Source organism: Balaenoptera acutorostrata, chromosome 17 (genome assembly GCF_949987535.1).
Source record: "Balaenoptera acutorostrata chromosome 17, mBalAcu1.1, whole genome shotgun sequence".
Lineage (NCBI taxonomy): Eukaryota > Metazoa > Chordata > Mammalia > Artiodactyla > Balaenopteridae > Balaenoptera > Balaenoptera acutorostrata.
In genome coordinates, this window is record NC_080080.1 from 19,993,405 (window position 1) to 20,009,042 (window position 15,638).

Sequence of the window (15,638 nt, forward strand, 5' to 3'; positions counted from 1 at the left end):
TTTGACATGATCAGAGGTCACTATCAGCTGACTATTTATTTAGAAAATTTATTAGGGTTGGTGTAGCAGCCACAGAAACTCACTCTAGCCAACTTGTGTAAATGAAGGAATTTGTTAAGTCCTGGGCAGTTCAAAAAATCAAAAGAAAAGCAAACTACCAAGGTCCTGGAAGGAATGGAAACAGTGCATCTCTGGGGATCAGGCCTACCACCATCAGTATTCATCAGCTCCAAACATCTTTCTTCTGGGGGTCTCTCCGCTCCAGATTCTGATGCCTAGGGTCTTGGGAGAAAGGTTCAGAAAGGCATAGCATGGATCGTGTATGCCTATTGCTCACACTGCCTGGCAGATGTTAGCAGCTCAATAAATTTTTGTTGAATGAGTGAATAAATGAATGGCCAAGGTCTCTGGGCCTCATATCACTCAATCAAAAAAATAAAATAAAACTTGATGATTCTATGAAGTCTGTATTAGTCGCCTATCATTGCTGTAACACATTCCCACAAATCAGTGGCTTAAAAACCCCACAAATTTATTATCATATGGTTCTGGAGGTCACAAGTTCAAAATGAGTCTTACAGGGCTAAAATCAATGTATCACCAGGTTGTGTCCATGTCTTGGCTATTGTGAATTGTGCTGCAATGAACATTGGGGTGCATGTGTCTTTTTAAATTATGGTTTTCTCTGGATATATGCTTAGGAGTGGGATTGCTGGATCATATGGGAGTTCTATTTTCAGTTTTTTAAGGAACCTCCATACTGTTCTCCATAGTGGCTGTACTAACTTACATTCCCACCAACAGTGTAGGAGGGTTCCCTTTTCTCCACAGCGTCTCCAGCAGCTATTGTTTGTAGACTTTTGATGGAAGCAAACTAAATGTCCATCGACAGAGGAATGGATAAAGAAGACGTGGTGCATATACACAATGGAATATTACTCAGTTATTAAAAAAAATGAAATGATGCCAACATGAATGGACCTAGAGATCATCATACTAAGTGAAGTAAGTCAGAGAAAGACAAATACCATATGATGTCACTCATATGTGGAATCTAATTTTTTAAAAATGATACAAATGAACTTATTTACAAAACAGAAACAGATTTTCAAGTATCAAATACAAAATTATGGTTACTCAAGGGGAAACGTGGATGGGGAAGGATAAATCAGGAGCTTGGGATTAACATACACACACAACTATACATAAGATAGATAACCAACAAGAACCTACTGTATAGCACAGGGAACTCTACTCAATATTCTGTGATAAACTATATGAGAAAATAATCTGAAAAGGAATGAATATAGGTATATGTATAACTGAATCACTTTGCTGTACACCTGAAACTAACACAACATTGTAAATCAACTATAATCCAATAAAATTTTAAAAAATAAAATAAAATAAACTCAATGTATCATCAGGGTTGGTTTATTTTGGAGACTCCAGGGGAGAATCGGTTCCTTGCTTCTACCAGATTCTAGACGCTGCTGGCATTACTTGGCTTATGGCTCCATCACTCCAATCTCTGCTTATATTGTCACAAATCCTTCTACCAACTTTGATCTTTTTGCCTCTCTCATAAGAATCTTTATGATTAGATTGGGCCCACCCAACAATCCAGGATAATCTCCTCATCTCAAGATTCTTAATTTAATCAAATTTGCAAAGTCCCTTCTACCTTGTAAAGTTAAGGTATTCACAGGTTCCGGGTATTAGGATGTGAACACTGTCGGGGGACTATTATTTGGCCCACCATAAGACCCTTTTCAATTCTGAAATTCTGTAATGCTCTCATTGCTGATATTGATACTAGGAACCATGGGGACCACCTGCTCCTGTTGTATGTGGAGCTTACAGTCTATTACAAACAAAGTTGGCAAAGCTGTCTAATGGTAAATCAGGGCTACTGAAAGAGAATTTACATATCAGGTGATTCCTGTCTGTTGGATGAACCAGATGCCTCACTTTCTATGCCATACATCTGGGGTCAAGAGCAAAGATTTTTGTTACAGCATTTCTACTAACTCCACCCCAAAATGGCATCACTATGAGAGGACATTGTCTAAAGAAATCACTCACGTGGAATTCTCACATCCCCAGAAGGGAGTCTGACTCAGGGCCAGACTAAGAACCACAGGAGACTCCCAGGCACTGAAAAGATTATTAAAGATTATTGTGCTCCACTTCCATTTGTAATTTAAAAAAAACACCCTCTAAAGTACAGAATAAATATAGAGAACTAAGACGAATATCTAACTTTATCTATGATGACTACTGAATGCTTGTTTTGAAATATCTCTATCAAATAATTTTAAGAATTGCCATTTTCTTCTCCTGCCTTCTTGTTGATGCACTAAATGCATTCTTAATCCTCTTGTTGGATAGTGCAGCCCAAAATATTCATGATCTACCAGAAATAATACCATCCTTAATTAACCAAGCCAGTAATTTCCAGATGTCATTTTATGATACCTTAGGGTTTTACTAATACAATTAAAAGGGACTCTGGCATTCTAAATGCTAATATAGTTATTTATATTAAATATGGACCCAAAATTTATAATACCTAGGACCTAAAACAAAATCCCACTATGGATCTCAGGCTTTAAAATGTTGTATCTATTAAACAACATGCCTTTATTTACAATCACTCATGTTTTCATTTTTTTATCAAAGATATTATTTGACTTCAGATCTGAGCCTCTGAGCAGATTGAGATACTAACAGTTGACATTGTTTGAACAACCACTTTATGTCGGTGTATCAGCAAATACTTTATACGTTTTTAATCTTATATGTAATACTTAATTAAACCCCCAAATTACTACAGGCATTATTATTATACTCATTGTAATATGAGTAAACTGAGGCTCAGAGTGGTTAATTAATTTGATGCAGGTCACACAACAGAGCAGAAATCTGAATCCAAGGAGTTGGTCTCTTAACCATTATACTCTGCTAATTCCCAGTTTTCCCATACAGGTTAGCTGTCACAGTAGTCAGATGCAAGGGCTGTCTATGCAACCTTTGTTTTCTCTCTGTTTCTTTTCTTTCCATTTCTTTTCTTTTTTTTCTCTTTTTTTGAGAGTAAATTTATTATTTCCAACAGTCTAATGGTTTGAACCAGACCTGTACAACAGAATAACTCAAGGAAGTGTTTTCAGGTATGTTTTTGCCAGGCCCAACCGCAGAGCTTCTGATTTGGCGCACTAAGGCAAGTAGATGCCTGTGTGTAGGTAAAAGACCCCTGCGTAACTCTAACACGGACTCCTGAGGAAGAACACTGGATCAGGTCTTATTAGATACTGAAAGGAGGGCAGAAATTGCATCGCTACCTTCAAGGACCTGGACGAATCTAGGAACTCCATGTGGTGTTAGAAAATTGGTCAACAAAAACATATAACAACTTCAAAAAGCTTGTGAATCTAGTCTAGATGGAAAGAAAACTTAACAGCAGAAATGTGGTACCTGGCTTGACACCTCATAGTAAACACCATGAAACTGGAAACATTTCACCATGAAACTGGAAATAATCAACCACCCATTGTCCTTTGTCGCCCCTTTTCCTGAGTTATTACATGCCTTCACATTCATGAGAAGAAAAGTAGGGTGGAACGGAGCAAAAGAATAAAACTCTAGATAAAAGAAAAAAAAAAACCCACTGGAAATACATTATGGTTGGAGTTAAATAGCCCCAGTCACTTAAAAATGGAGCAATCTCTTCAAAGAAAGAGCAATGGGAAATAAACCCATAACTTTTATTCACCTCTAATGCTTTCTGTTCTCCAGACAAGCTCTCACAATTCTGCAAAAGGGTTTAGCAGTCTTAAAAAGACATGGCGAGAAGTTTTTTCGAAGGATCGGTGTGTTGTGACATGCTCATACTAATTTTGCAGTCTCTCTGCGTTACTTCATATGAATTATTTAAAATAACCCACACCCTACCAACACAATGACTTGCGTCTTATTTCATTCTCTATTTAATATTCTTGTTGTTGTTATAGTCAGAAGACAACCTTCTGGCTTTCTGTTTTGTTCGTACTTGTGAGAAAGGCAAAGGAAGTTTTTAAAAATGATGTTAATGTCTGCTTGTATATATAGTGGATTTTTTTTAAATGCACTACTTTGGTGTCCTTTTCTGCTTCCTTCTTGTGAGTTTCCATGTGTAATCAACAGACACTAAGTACATCATTAGGACATACTAAATTTTTTCCATAGCCCTGGGGCCATCTTGTACTCTGTTTTTTTCATTAGAGCCCCACACATGGTGTTTTCAGTAAATTTTCATTTCCTAGGATCTGGTCTTTTTCCACTGAACTCATATTTTTCCCTGATTTCCTTTTAGATTATATAACTGTTGCCAAATTAGACATGGTTTTTACAAAAACACCACCACTACCTCTCCTGATGTTGAATTAGTATTTAATTTAGCCACCCAGTAGGAATATCAACAGTCACCCATTCAAGTGACAAAATTAAAAATTTTTTCATCCAGTCATGGCCTGGAAAGAATAACTGATTTTACTACTCAGTTACCTGACTTGACATTGATTTTCCATTTCCATGACAATGATCCCACCATCAGCAAATATCAATTGAATGCCTACAATTCAGAAAGCAAAGGGCGGTGTCAAGGTCTGAGTATGAGGTCCATTAATAACTCCCCACTCCTTCCTTTCCTGTTTGGAAGACATAGTTGGAGGCTTACCCAGCAACCACACCATTCCCCGCTTCCCCACTCCCCCTTCACACGCACACTTCCTCCCAGCAGACAGAATCTGCCATGCGACATGGAGACTGAAAATGCCAGGTACGTGCTTTCCCAACCTCCCTTGTGTTTATAGCACCAGCCATGGCCACTGTGACCTGAAGGGAAGTCTGCTGAGACTGGGGTAAGAAATGGGGGAAACAGGGCAAAAGAACATGGTTCTTCTCTTTGATTAAAAGGATTTTGAGAAAAGTTACCCCTTTTCAGCTTTTTAAGATACAATTGTTTAAAAAAAATGCTGAGGGATTAGGCAGCCATCTTGCAATCATGAAGGAAAAAGCTAAAGACCAGAAAGCAATATTCTGAGGAGGACCAAGCCAAAACGCAAGAAAGAGATTGAGTTCTCAATGACATTTTGAGCCATGGCACTAAACCTGGAATTTTCCTGCCCCTGCAATTTAAATTATGTGGAATAATGATTGCATTTCTTATCAAATCCATCTTCAAATGGCTAGTCTGCATTTTGCAGTTGAAGGTATCCCAACTAATATACCTGCTTAATTCTTCTTCCTTCAAAACTCAACTGAGACATCAATGCCCTATGAAATTTCCCTCAATAGCATCTTTGGCCCACCCCATAGCAACCTCACTCCCATCCCCATCCAGGTGGAACAAAATGACCCTTACTTTCAATTCCCATGTTACCCTGGCATACAGATGCTTATTTTCTTACAAAACTTAGGTTCTCAAAGCTCCCTCTCATTCACTAGCTCTCAAGTCCAATGCAACAGGGTCTAGTTGATGTGACCACTTGCCCCATCTGTTGGCGGCAGGCAGAGTTAAATGTCTTTATTAAGAGGGAGAATCTCTGCTCACACCTAGGAAGGACAATGACAGTAGTTGAAAGTTCAGAAGCAGAGGAAATTCTTTGTTGCTCTATATTGAAGCCATCAACATATCCGTCTCCTCTTCAAGATCATAAGCACCTTGAATGAATGCATTGTGTCTTTCTGCAGAAAGTTCAGGAGTTTAGCACATAGTAGATCCTCAATAACTGCTCGTTAAAATGAGCTGATAATTATAGAATTTAAACGTTAAAGCTCAATGACACCTTAGAGATTATTTAATATAACCTCCTAATTTTATAGGTAAGGATATTGAGGACTGGAAAGTTTAAATAACTTTCCCAATTTGTAAAGTAGGGGCAAAGCTAGAACTACTACCAAAATCTCCTAATCCAGTGTTCTTTCTATTCCACCAGAGGTATGAATGCATTTGTAACCTAGGTGGACAGAAAGGATATCTTCAAAAACATAACTAAAAATGCATGCAGATACAATAAGCGTCACATGTTGTTGCAAGAGGGGAGACAACGTTTTGGACTAGGATGGATGGTGAACATTAGCTATTACACATGTCAGGTAGCGCAGTAGTATGGATTCTTGGACTTGCTGCCTTCACCTTTTGATATCAGCTCGTAGTGGGCATCCCTGACTTTCCAGTCTAAATTTGGAGAACATCCCATTTATTCTCTCCACAGCACCTGCGACATTTTCACTTCTCTCAATTTACCACATAACACTGCACATTTATTTATGTGCTTATGGGTTCACTTGTTTAATTTGCATCTTCTCCAGAAAAGCAAAGGCCATGTCTTTTTTGTTCCTGACTCTACATCCAGCACTTCACAGAGCCACTGATAATTAGTAGACACTCAGTATCTAATCAGTCATTAATTTATTCAGCAACATTCCAGGTGATGGGGGTACAAAAATGAAGAAGAAAGGCAAAAGTCCTGCCCTCTTGGAGCTTATAGTCTATTTGGGGAAGATAGAAATTAAGCAGTATAACATAAGTACAATACTGCATATTTAAGGAATTTCAGATGCCACCAACTTGAAGATGCATTGTTACTTTTATGTGTGAACAAAGAAAAAGACATCACAAACTTTGCCATGCCATTGGTATTTTTCGATGCATCATAACCTCAGACAGTTCCTTGAATTGATGAATGAATTAGGTTGGAATTAGGTCTGGAGGGATAGTGGAATATCAGAGAAGTGGGTAGTCATAAAGAACTGATATATTAATCAAGAACTAACCTTGTATTTACAAGGTATGTAGTAACTTTGGTGGCAGATATATCCTGACCCCAGCCCTGGCAATCATTGTTGTGTGGGCTTGAGCAAGTTCTTGAGTCTCAGTTTCCTAATTTGGAAAATGGGTACTATAAAATGTGACATTTCAGATAATGTATGTAAAAAGACCCTGAACTTAATGGAGACTCAATAAGTGATGGTAGTTTTTATTACCTTTATCATTTTACTCAGCAACTCCTCAGTTGAATTCTAGTTGATATCCTGTTTGTTCATTTTAACTGTTGGACACTTGTCTTGATTTGCCAGTTCTGGGCTTCCCCACCTCCCACCTCTCCCGCCCCCATGACCTCCCACAGACTCTGTGCTCATCTCGTGCACCTTCTGTTTCAACTTGTCACTTGTCTGTCTTCCCTACTAAATTATAAATTCCTTGAACATGTGAACCCTGACTTATTTATCTCCATCATATCCAGAATACAATGCTTGGAACCTAGAAGGTTCTTATAATATTTGTTGACTGAATGTGAGACCAAATATATTTTTGTTGGGGAAAGAGCCTTCCAGGTAAAGGAAAAGTTTTTATAAAAGCCCTGGTGATAGATACATTAGGCATCCATCTATTCACTCAACAAAACTTCTTTTGAGTGTTAGCTGGCAATAGATTCAGAGACGATTACTGCTCCTTGGAGTACACAGGGAACATCCCGTGGAATAAGCAGGTTAGTCCTCATCTTGGGCTTTCTCCATCACACTAGTTAATCTCTACCATAGGTGGTTACTCATCCAGTTTGATTTGGATGTGCTGCTCCAGCAGTCCCTTTCCATGGAAAGCTGTTAACTTTATAAGGTTTTAAAGAGACTGCAGATGTTTCTCAACACTTTTTTATGGGTGCCAGAATTTACATCCACCACTGCTCTGTGGAAGGGTTGCCTTTTAGGTAAGGCAAAACAGCAGCGGGGGGTGATTGATTTGCCTGCTTCCTTCAGACAGGTGTGCCTTGGAGAGCATGAGATCAGCTGTAGGCCCATGAACTGACATGCCAACCTGCAAAGTCACTTCTTTGAAAATGATTTAGCTTTTTTCATTACTTGAGAACTAAGCAGGGCATTAAAAAATGTCCAAAACCAAACTCCCCATTGAAATGTTGAGGTCTCTCTAAGCAAAAATAACCTTTTCCTGGCTTTGCAGGTCCAGAAACCATTAGAAAGGAATCATCTCAGCTGCCCAAAAATGGTCTCGAGTCCAACCGCCAAGGCGCCAAAGCCAACACCACGTTGACGCAGATGGATAGCCAGCCAGAAAAGGTGGAGCTCCAGTGTTAGGCTCTCTCTGCTCCTCCAGCCCGGGAGTGAAGGGAGTGGAAGAAGGGAGGAGAGGAAGGCAGACCAAAAAAATCAACATAGTGCAACATGTCTCATAGTCAAGTCAGCCATGGCAGGGTCTTATAATGCTGTTCACCAGTGTTTGCATCGTGCAGACAGAGACAGCTCGTGTATCAGACGAGCCACTTATAATCTTCCATCTTGGTACCTGCCCACAGGCCTCAAATAATCAGACAAGGAACAGTTCTGATGAGAGTTGAAAATACCCTTTAACCTAGAGAAGCTTACTGTCAAATGATGGATAATAGCTTGAATTCAGTTAAGCAGAAACAGCTAGCAAAATATAACGGAGCGTGGAAGTTGTGAATCTAGAGTTCAAGCTCTTGTTTTAATTTTAAGTCTATTTCTTGCTAACTTTGCCACCTTGGACTGGTCTCTGGTCCTCTCTGAGTGCTACTTTCCTAATTTTTCTAATTTTCTAATAGAAATATTTAACTTACCTACCTGTCAGTTATTGGTCAAAGGTTAAATGATTAAATGATCGCATGATATCCTGTTGATTTAAAAGAACTGTACAGGGAATTCCCTGGCAGTCCAGTGGTTAGGACTCCTCGCCCTCACTGCCCAGGGCTAGGTTCAATCCTTGGTCGGGGAACGAAGATCCCACAAGTCTCGGGGCCATAAATAAATAAATAAACAAGCAAAAATTTAAAAAAGAACTGTACAAATGTTGGATTGTGTCTTATGGCTTAAATGATAAAATAAGAGGGTATATTTAAAGTTAGCATGACAATATAGATCTACTTTAGGAATAAGAACATCATTCTTATTTAAACTTCTGACGCAGTTTGGAATGGAAAGCAGATTTTATTTCCAAACAAGTGGCTTTGCAGAGTGGTTCACAGGGGGTCCATATTTTCCCATCCCCTTCCTCCTAATCCTTCTCTGGGAGCAAACAAGATAATCTTTTGATCTTTCTGCTTTATTGGCAATGTGTATGGCGTGGCTAGAAAAATATGAGGCAAAGAATGGCTCCTTTACATTTTGCACTGTCTTGCTTTAAGGACTCAGTGAAATAAGGTATGGAAAAAGTACTTCAGAAAGAATAAAGTGAAATAAAAAAGAGAAAAAAAAGAATAAAGTGGTTTACAAATGATCTCTTAAGCACAGTTTTCATCATGCTCAAAAACCCTTTGAGCCTCCACTGCCCATAAAACAACAGTAGCACCTGGCATTCAAAGTCATCCACACTTCCTTCAGCCTCTTCCTTCTCTGCTGCTTTAGCACAAAGACAAGGTCCTCTCACACCTGTGCCTCTCACCTTCCCTCTGCTGGGACCATGCACCCTGCGCTACCCATTCTTCCACCACCACCACCAACGCACCCCACCCCTGCCCACGTCTGGGCCTCCAGGAGCCTAGTTTTTCCTGCCTGGAATCCATTTCCTTCTCATATCTGCCTCTTAAAAGCCTGCTCATTTTTCGGGACCTCCCTGGTAGTCCAGTGGGTGGGACTCCACGCTCCCAGTGCAGGGGCCCCAGATTCGATCCCTCGTTGGGGAACTAGATCCCTCATGCGTGCCGCAACTAAGCTCGCATGCCACAACTAAGACCCAGCGCAGCCTAAATAAATAAATAAATAAATCATAAGTTTTAAAAAGCCTGCTTACTTTTCAAAGCTCTTCTCTTTCAGGAAGCCTTTTCAGGTAGCCTCCCACCCCCTCCCCACACACACCATCAATCCCATTTCAAATGTATCCTTCCTACCCCCTCAACTCCTAAAGACTTCATACCATACTCGTATCATTATGCCTTCTGACCTCCTGTACCACTTCTTTGCTGTAATTTTTTTAAAGCGTGTGTAATAGTATAGGCCAAACTCTGATTAAGAGACCAGGTGATAAACTCCCAGAAGGCAAGGAAGACACCTGGACATCTACTTTCCATAGGTTTCCTCAGCGCTTGCACAGGATTGAACACTTTGCAGGTACTTCTGGATGGGTATGCCTCAGCTGATTTGACTGCCGTGGTTGCTGGGGGAGATTTTCTGCTTTAAATATCTAGTTTATACTTTTAAATAGGTAGTAACTGTAGCATGAACAGTCTTTGAAGCTATAAAATCTCTCCTTTCGATGGCCTAGACAGCCGTGTCCACACAGCACAGGTACAATCATTCTAAAGTAATACCTCAGTGAATTTGATTACAGGGAAGTGCTGATGTTTGTGGAGAGCTTACTGCTTGCCAGGCATTGTTCTAGCTGTCTCACATATATATTCCCGTTTAATACTCAGAACGATCTTAAGAAATGAATACTGTTATTAGCTTCTCCACTGTATAGATGGAGAAACTAAGACCCAGAGAAATGTAAGCACACAGAGCAAGGCAGCAAAGATTCAGATGCAAAGAGTCCAGCCTCAGAACCGGAGCTACACTCTGCTCTATTGTTTTTCATCTAAAAGCGCCCCAAATGACTTGACTACTTTTGCTACTAAACTAATCTTTATTCCAAGCTACCTAAACCTTATCTCACTTGCGTTTGAAGGAAAGGCCACAAAAACCCCCTCTTCCACACTTCCCACTGTGCCTGCCCCTTGGGACTTCTGCTTTTGTGTTCCTTTCATCTCCCCAACATCTAACAACCACTAAAGAAGCAGCAGAGCTTCCTTCAAATGTAAACTGTGGTAAGTACCAGGTTGTTTGGAACCCAAGGAGCTACTGAATCAGTCACTGTTTGCTGCTCCCTCTAACAAATATTTCTTTGACATCCTTGAATGACTCAATCACACATCCCACACCTGCTGCCCTGAGACAGGAGAATCAGCTGCCCTGAGATCTGAGCTGTGCTGGGAGTACACAGTGTCAAAGGGTGAGCCCATTTATAGACCCAGTTAGTACAATGATGCACTAGTGAGGAGAAAACAACCCTCATTTATGTAACATTGAAAATTCAGGATGGGTGACCTAGACGAGAACCCAGGAAATATAAATATTGAAACATGACAAATGATGATACAACAATATTATTACTAACCAAGGTACAAACATCTCTTTGAAACGGTGCCGCAAAATGTTTCATCATATTCCAAATCAGTTTCCCTACTGGAGTCATAGGTCATGAACCTTCCGAAAGTGAATGCAAAATTTATGTGAACTTAACATATGTTTTTTTTTGGCCAGAAGACCCACAGCTCTTATGAACTTGAAAGCCCCAGTCATGAGGCTTTCTCCTGCTGCATCGTGACTGGGGTTAGAACCACTAAGTCATGATGTCTAGGACCAGCTTTTGGTCCCACTGTGCAAAATCCTTTCAAATGGTCTGGTTTAGAAGTGTAAGTATGTCTGTGCCTCTACTGGAACTCCTCCCAGCAGAAGCAACATGTCTTTTAAGAGAAAAAAATCATAACACAGATAATGTCCTTCCTACCAGGACCCAAAAGGTGACCTTGACTGTTCTCAGGTTCTATTAACTACATAATTCTTATGGACTGCCACGTGGTACCTACAGAAATACGGAACCTTCGAAGGCCATTTCACGTACTAGAGGAGGAACTGTAGTGACAGAATTTGTAAATGAAACTGATTTTCATTTACACATTGTTTACATTCCTCCAGAGCCAAATCCCATCCTTTCTCTTCTATCATAGTCTAAGCTATTCCCTGTACACAACTCTTTTCTCTGCCACTCCCTTGCGCTGAGTTCCTGTTAGTATGTCTGAAATTTATTTTCAAATATTTTGGCACAGTGTGATGTTATATACACATTAGTCATGTTAATCTACCCTGTACATGTAGACAGTTGATTTAACCAGGATTCCCACTTTCCAGAGGGTGAATTAGCATTTCAACAGAAGGTCCACATTCCAGGAATTCAGCACTGTCCATCTTCCAGCAACACCAAAGACTTCCTTCCTTAGCATAATGGTGGTAAAATGGGCTCTCATGGGTGAAATCATAGGTATTTGCGTCACGGGATTGGCTAAAGCATGCATTCTCAGTGGGAGACATATATTCCGCAAGTGGGCAAAATTTGTTTGGTTGGGGAGGGGTAAAAAAAGCTTGAAATATTGCAAGGGTTTCACGTTCTTCCAAAGCACAACCCTACCTGAAAACATGCCTTAGTATTTAATTTCTCTCAAGTTAAATTGACTTAAAAATTTCTCCTTTGGGTGTAGTAATGAAAAAATATGTGGAGGAACATCTGGCTAAAATATGTTAACACCCTCTACACCCTTTTAGGAATACAGAATATAGCCAATTCTCTGACCTTTATTTTTAGGATCAGTGAGTATGTTAGCTCTAGGCTTGTCCTATGTGACCTTTATCATGTTGAGGTACATTCTCTCTATACCTAATATGCTGAGAGTTCTTATTATGAAAGGATGTTGAATTTTTCTCAAACGTTTTTTCTGCCTCTGTTGAAATGATCACATAATTTTTATCCCTCATTCTGTTCATGCCCTGTGTCACATTTATTGATTTGCATATGTTGAACCATCCTTCCATCCCAGGGATAAATCCCACTTAATCATGTTGAGTCCTTTTAATGTACCATTGAATTTGGTTCGCTAGCATTTTGTTGAGGATTTTTGCATCTATATGCATCAGGGATATTGACCTGTAATTTTCTTTTCTTGTAATGTTGCCTGGCTTTGATAGCAGGGTAATGCTGGCCACATAAAATGAGTTTCAAAGTGTTCCTTTCTCTTCAATTGTTTGGAAGTGTTTGAGAAGGACTGGTATTAATTTTTCTTTAAATATTTCATAGAATTAACCTGTGAAGCCATCTAGCCCTGGGCTTTTACTTGTTGGGAGATTTTTGATTACTGATTTAATCTCCTTACTGGTAATTGGTATGTTCAGACTTTCTATTTCTTCCTGATTTTAGTCTTGATGGGTTGTATGCTTCTAAGAAGTTTTCTGTTTCTTCAAGGTTGTTCAGTGTGTTAGCATACAATTTTTCATAGTAGCCTCTTACGATCATTTGTATTTCTTTGATATCGGTTGTTACGCTTAATAGTGAAACGTTAAAAGGCTTTTCTCTAAGATCAGAAACAAGACAAGGATGTCCACTCTCACCACTTCTATTTAACATAGTACTGGAAGTCCTAGACACAACAGTTAGGCCAAAGTAAATAAATAAATACATAAAAGGCATTCAAATTGGAAAGGAAGAAGTAAAACGATCCGTTTGCAGATGGCATGATCTTATATACAGAAAACCCTAAAGACGCCACCAAATAGCTGTTAGAACTAATAAATAAATTCAGTAAAGTTTCAGGATATAAAATCAGCACACAAAATCAGTTGCATTTCTATATACTAACAATGAACTATCTGAAAGAGAAACTAAGAAAGAAATCCCCCTTACAATAACATCAAAAACAACAAAATATTTAGAAATAAAATATTTTTAGTACCAGTGCCCTAGATTTGATCCCTGAACTGTCCTGTATTCTACCTCTGATTCTAGGAATACTTGTTTGCCTGATGGAGGCATTGTTGCTACGTCCTGCCACTGGACACTGCATGGTCTGGCCCTGCCCACCTCTCTGAGCACATATGGTTTAAATCTCCCTCTCATTCCCTTAGCTTTAGCCCACTGACATTTCTCACCTGCGTTACCACACTTGCTCTTTGCTCTACCTGGAGGTCCACCTCCCAGAATGTGCAATGCCCTCATCATTCCATTGTCTGATCAGAAGTTGCTTCTTCTTTTTTTTTTAAATTTATTTATTTATTTATTTATCTTTGGCTGTGTTGGGTCCCCGTTTCTGTGCGAGGGCTTTCTCCAGTTGCGGCAAGCGGGGGCCACTCTTCATCGCGGTGCGCGGGCCCCTCACCATCGTGGCCTCTCTTGTTGCGGAGCACAGGCTCCAGACGCGCAGGCTCAGCAGCTGTGGCTCACGGGCCTAGTTGCTCCGCGACATGTGGGATCCTCCCAGACCAGGGTTCGAACCTGTGTCCCCTGCACTAGCAGGCAGATTCTCAACCACTGCGCTGCCAGGGAAGCCCAGAAGTTGCTTCTTTAGAGAGCCTTTCCCTAAGAAACTCAGCTACGGACTTCCTTAGTGGCGCAGTGGATAAGACTCCGTGCTCCTGACAAAGGGGGCCCGGGTTCGGTCCCTGGTCAGGGAACTAGATCACACTTGCATGCCACAACTAAGAGTTTGCATGCCACAACCAAGGAGCCCATGTGCCGCAATAAGACCCGGCACAACCAAATAAATAAATAAGTACTTTCAAAAATCTATAAACAAAGAAACAGCTAAAGTAGCCCCTTTCTAGGCACGCACCATTACACTAACTTGAATTATGGACTTCAACCCTCTTATCACTCTCTGAAACTGGCTTATCACCAACCAAAGCGTTTATTTCCTGATTTATTTCATTACTCTCTCTCCTCAACCTGACTGAAAGCTTCTGAAGTGTGGTATCTATTTCTGTCTATATCGGGGGTGCAGTGTCTGGCACCTACTAGGTACTAAGTACTTTATCATTTATTTGTTGAATAAATAAATGATAAAGTACTTTATGTGTACTGAAACTGGTTATGTTAATAGTGCCCCTTCAGCTGAATATTAAATAACTTCATCCCCCTCTTAAGCTTAATATTCACCTACAGATGCTCCTTTAGGCTAAGTCTTTTCTAGGCAAACTCTTGTTTCAGGAAGCAATTCTCTCTTGCAGGCTAGTTTTTCTGAAAATTATCACATCAAAACTTTTGTTTCTAAAGGCTTGTTTCAGTTAAAGGAGGGGACTTTCCCAGGTAGAAGCACCTAAGTGACTACTAAGAAAATGGTTCTAAGGATTCTTATCTATCATATTTTCATTAGCCAGGTGCAGACAAATTGCACGGGGGTTGGGGGAAGGGGAGAATCTTTGAATTGACCCTAGAGATGACCAAATTTCCTAAAGGACTTTTGAAGAGGAAACTCTGAGTAGGCAGGCAGTATTTTCTAACACTCTTCTGATATGCAAATATCAGATATATTTGTTCAGAAGCCTTCAGGTGAGTGGTTGTTTGGGATATGCATCCCTGTTTAATTAAGGAACCCATTTCCTGGGACTGAGTAGACACTAGATGGGTATCTAAGTTTCAGAAAACCCCGGATGAAGTGACTGGAGCTATTGGCAGACAAGGTCAAAGTGTTTATAAGCAAGGAGTTAAGTTTCTTCTTCTGGCTGCAGAGGAATGACAGACACCGTGTTTTGGTCTATTGAGATTTTTTTTTTCTTTTTCCAAACTTCCCCACCCAGAATTAACATGAATTTGGCACTGTCTTGACAGAAATTTCAAACAGAAAATTGTGATGGGTTTTGCATGCACGGAAAGGCTTGATATATGTTCTCCTCTGTTCAAGCAGGCAGGGTATATACTATGCTATTTAACGTAATGGAACTCTACTATTAAGAACCTTTATCAAAGAATGTACAAGATTTTCCCCCTTCTAGTAGCTTGCCAACCTCATACAGTCAGAGAAACCAGAATCTGCGAATGGGTG

At 40.0% G+C, this 15,638-nt stretch overlaps 1 protein-coding gene across 5 annotated transcripts in view; it reads right to left on the bottom strand.

Annotated features, from left to right (window-relative positions):
• The window catches only part of COLEC10 (collectin subfamily member 10), a 237,312-nt gene that overhangs the window by 190,255 nt on the left and 31,419 nt on the right, over nucleotides 1-15,638 (bottom strand). For 2 of the 5 annotated variants that reach the window (XM_007188812.2, XM_057532457.1), the window contains exon 3: nucleotides 4,543-4,609. The exons of the other annotated variants lie outside the window; for them this stretch is intronic. In XM_007188812.2, coding sequence (XP_007188874.1) covers nucleotides 4,543-4,588 — 46 coding nt within the window. In that variant the 5' untranslated portion in view covers nucleotides 4,589-4,609. The remainder of the gene's footprint in view (nucleotides 1-4,542; nucleotides 4,610-15,638) is intronic. 5 annotated transcript variants of the gene reach the window in all.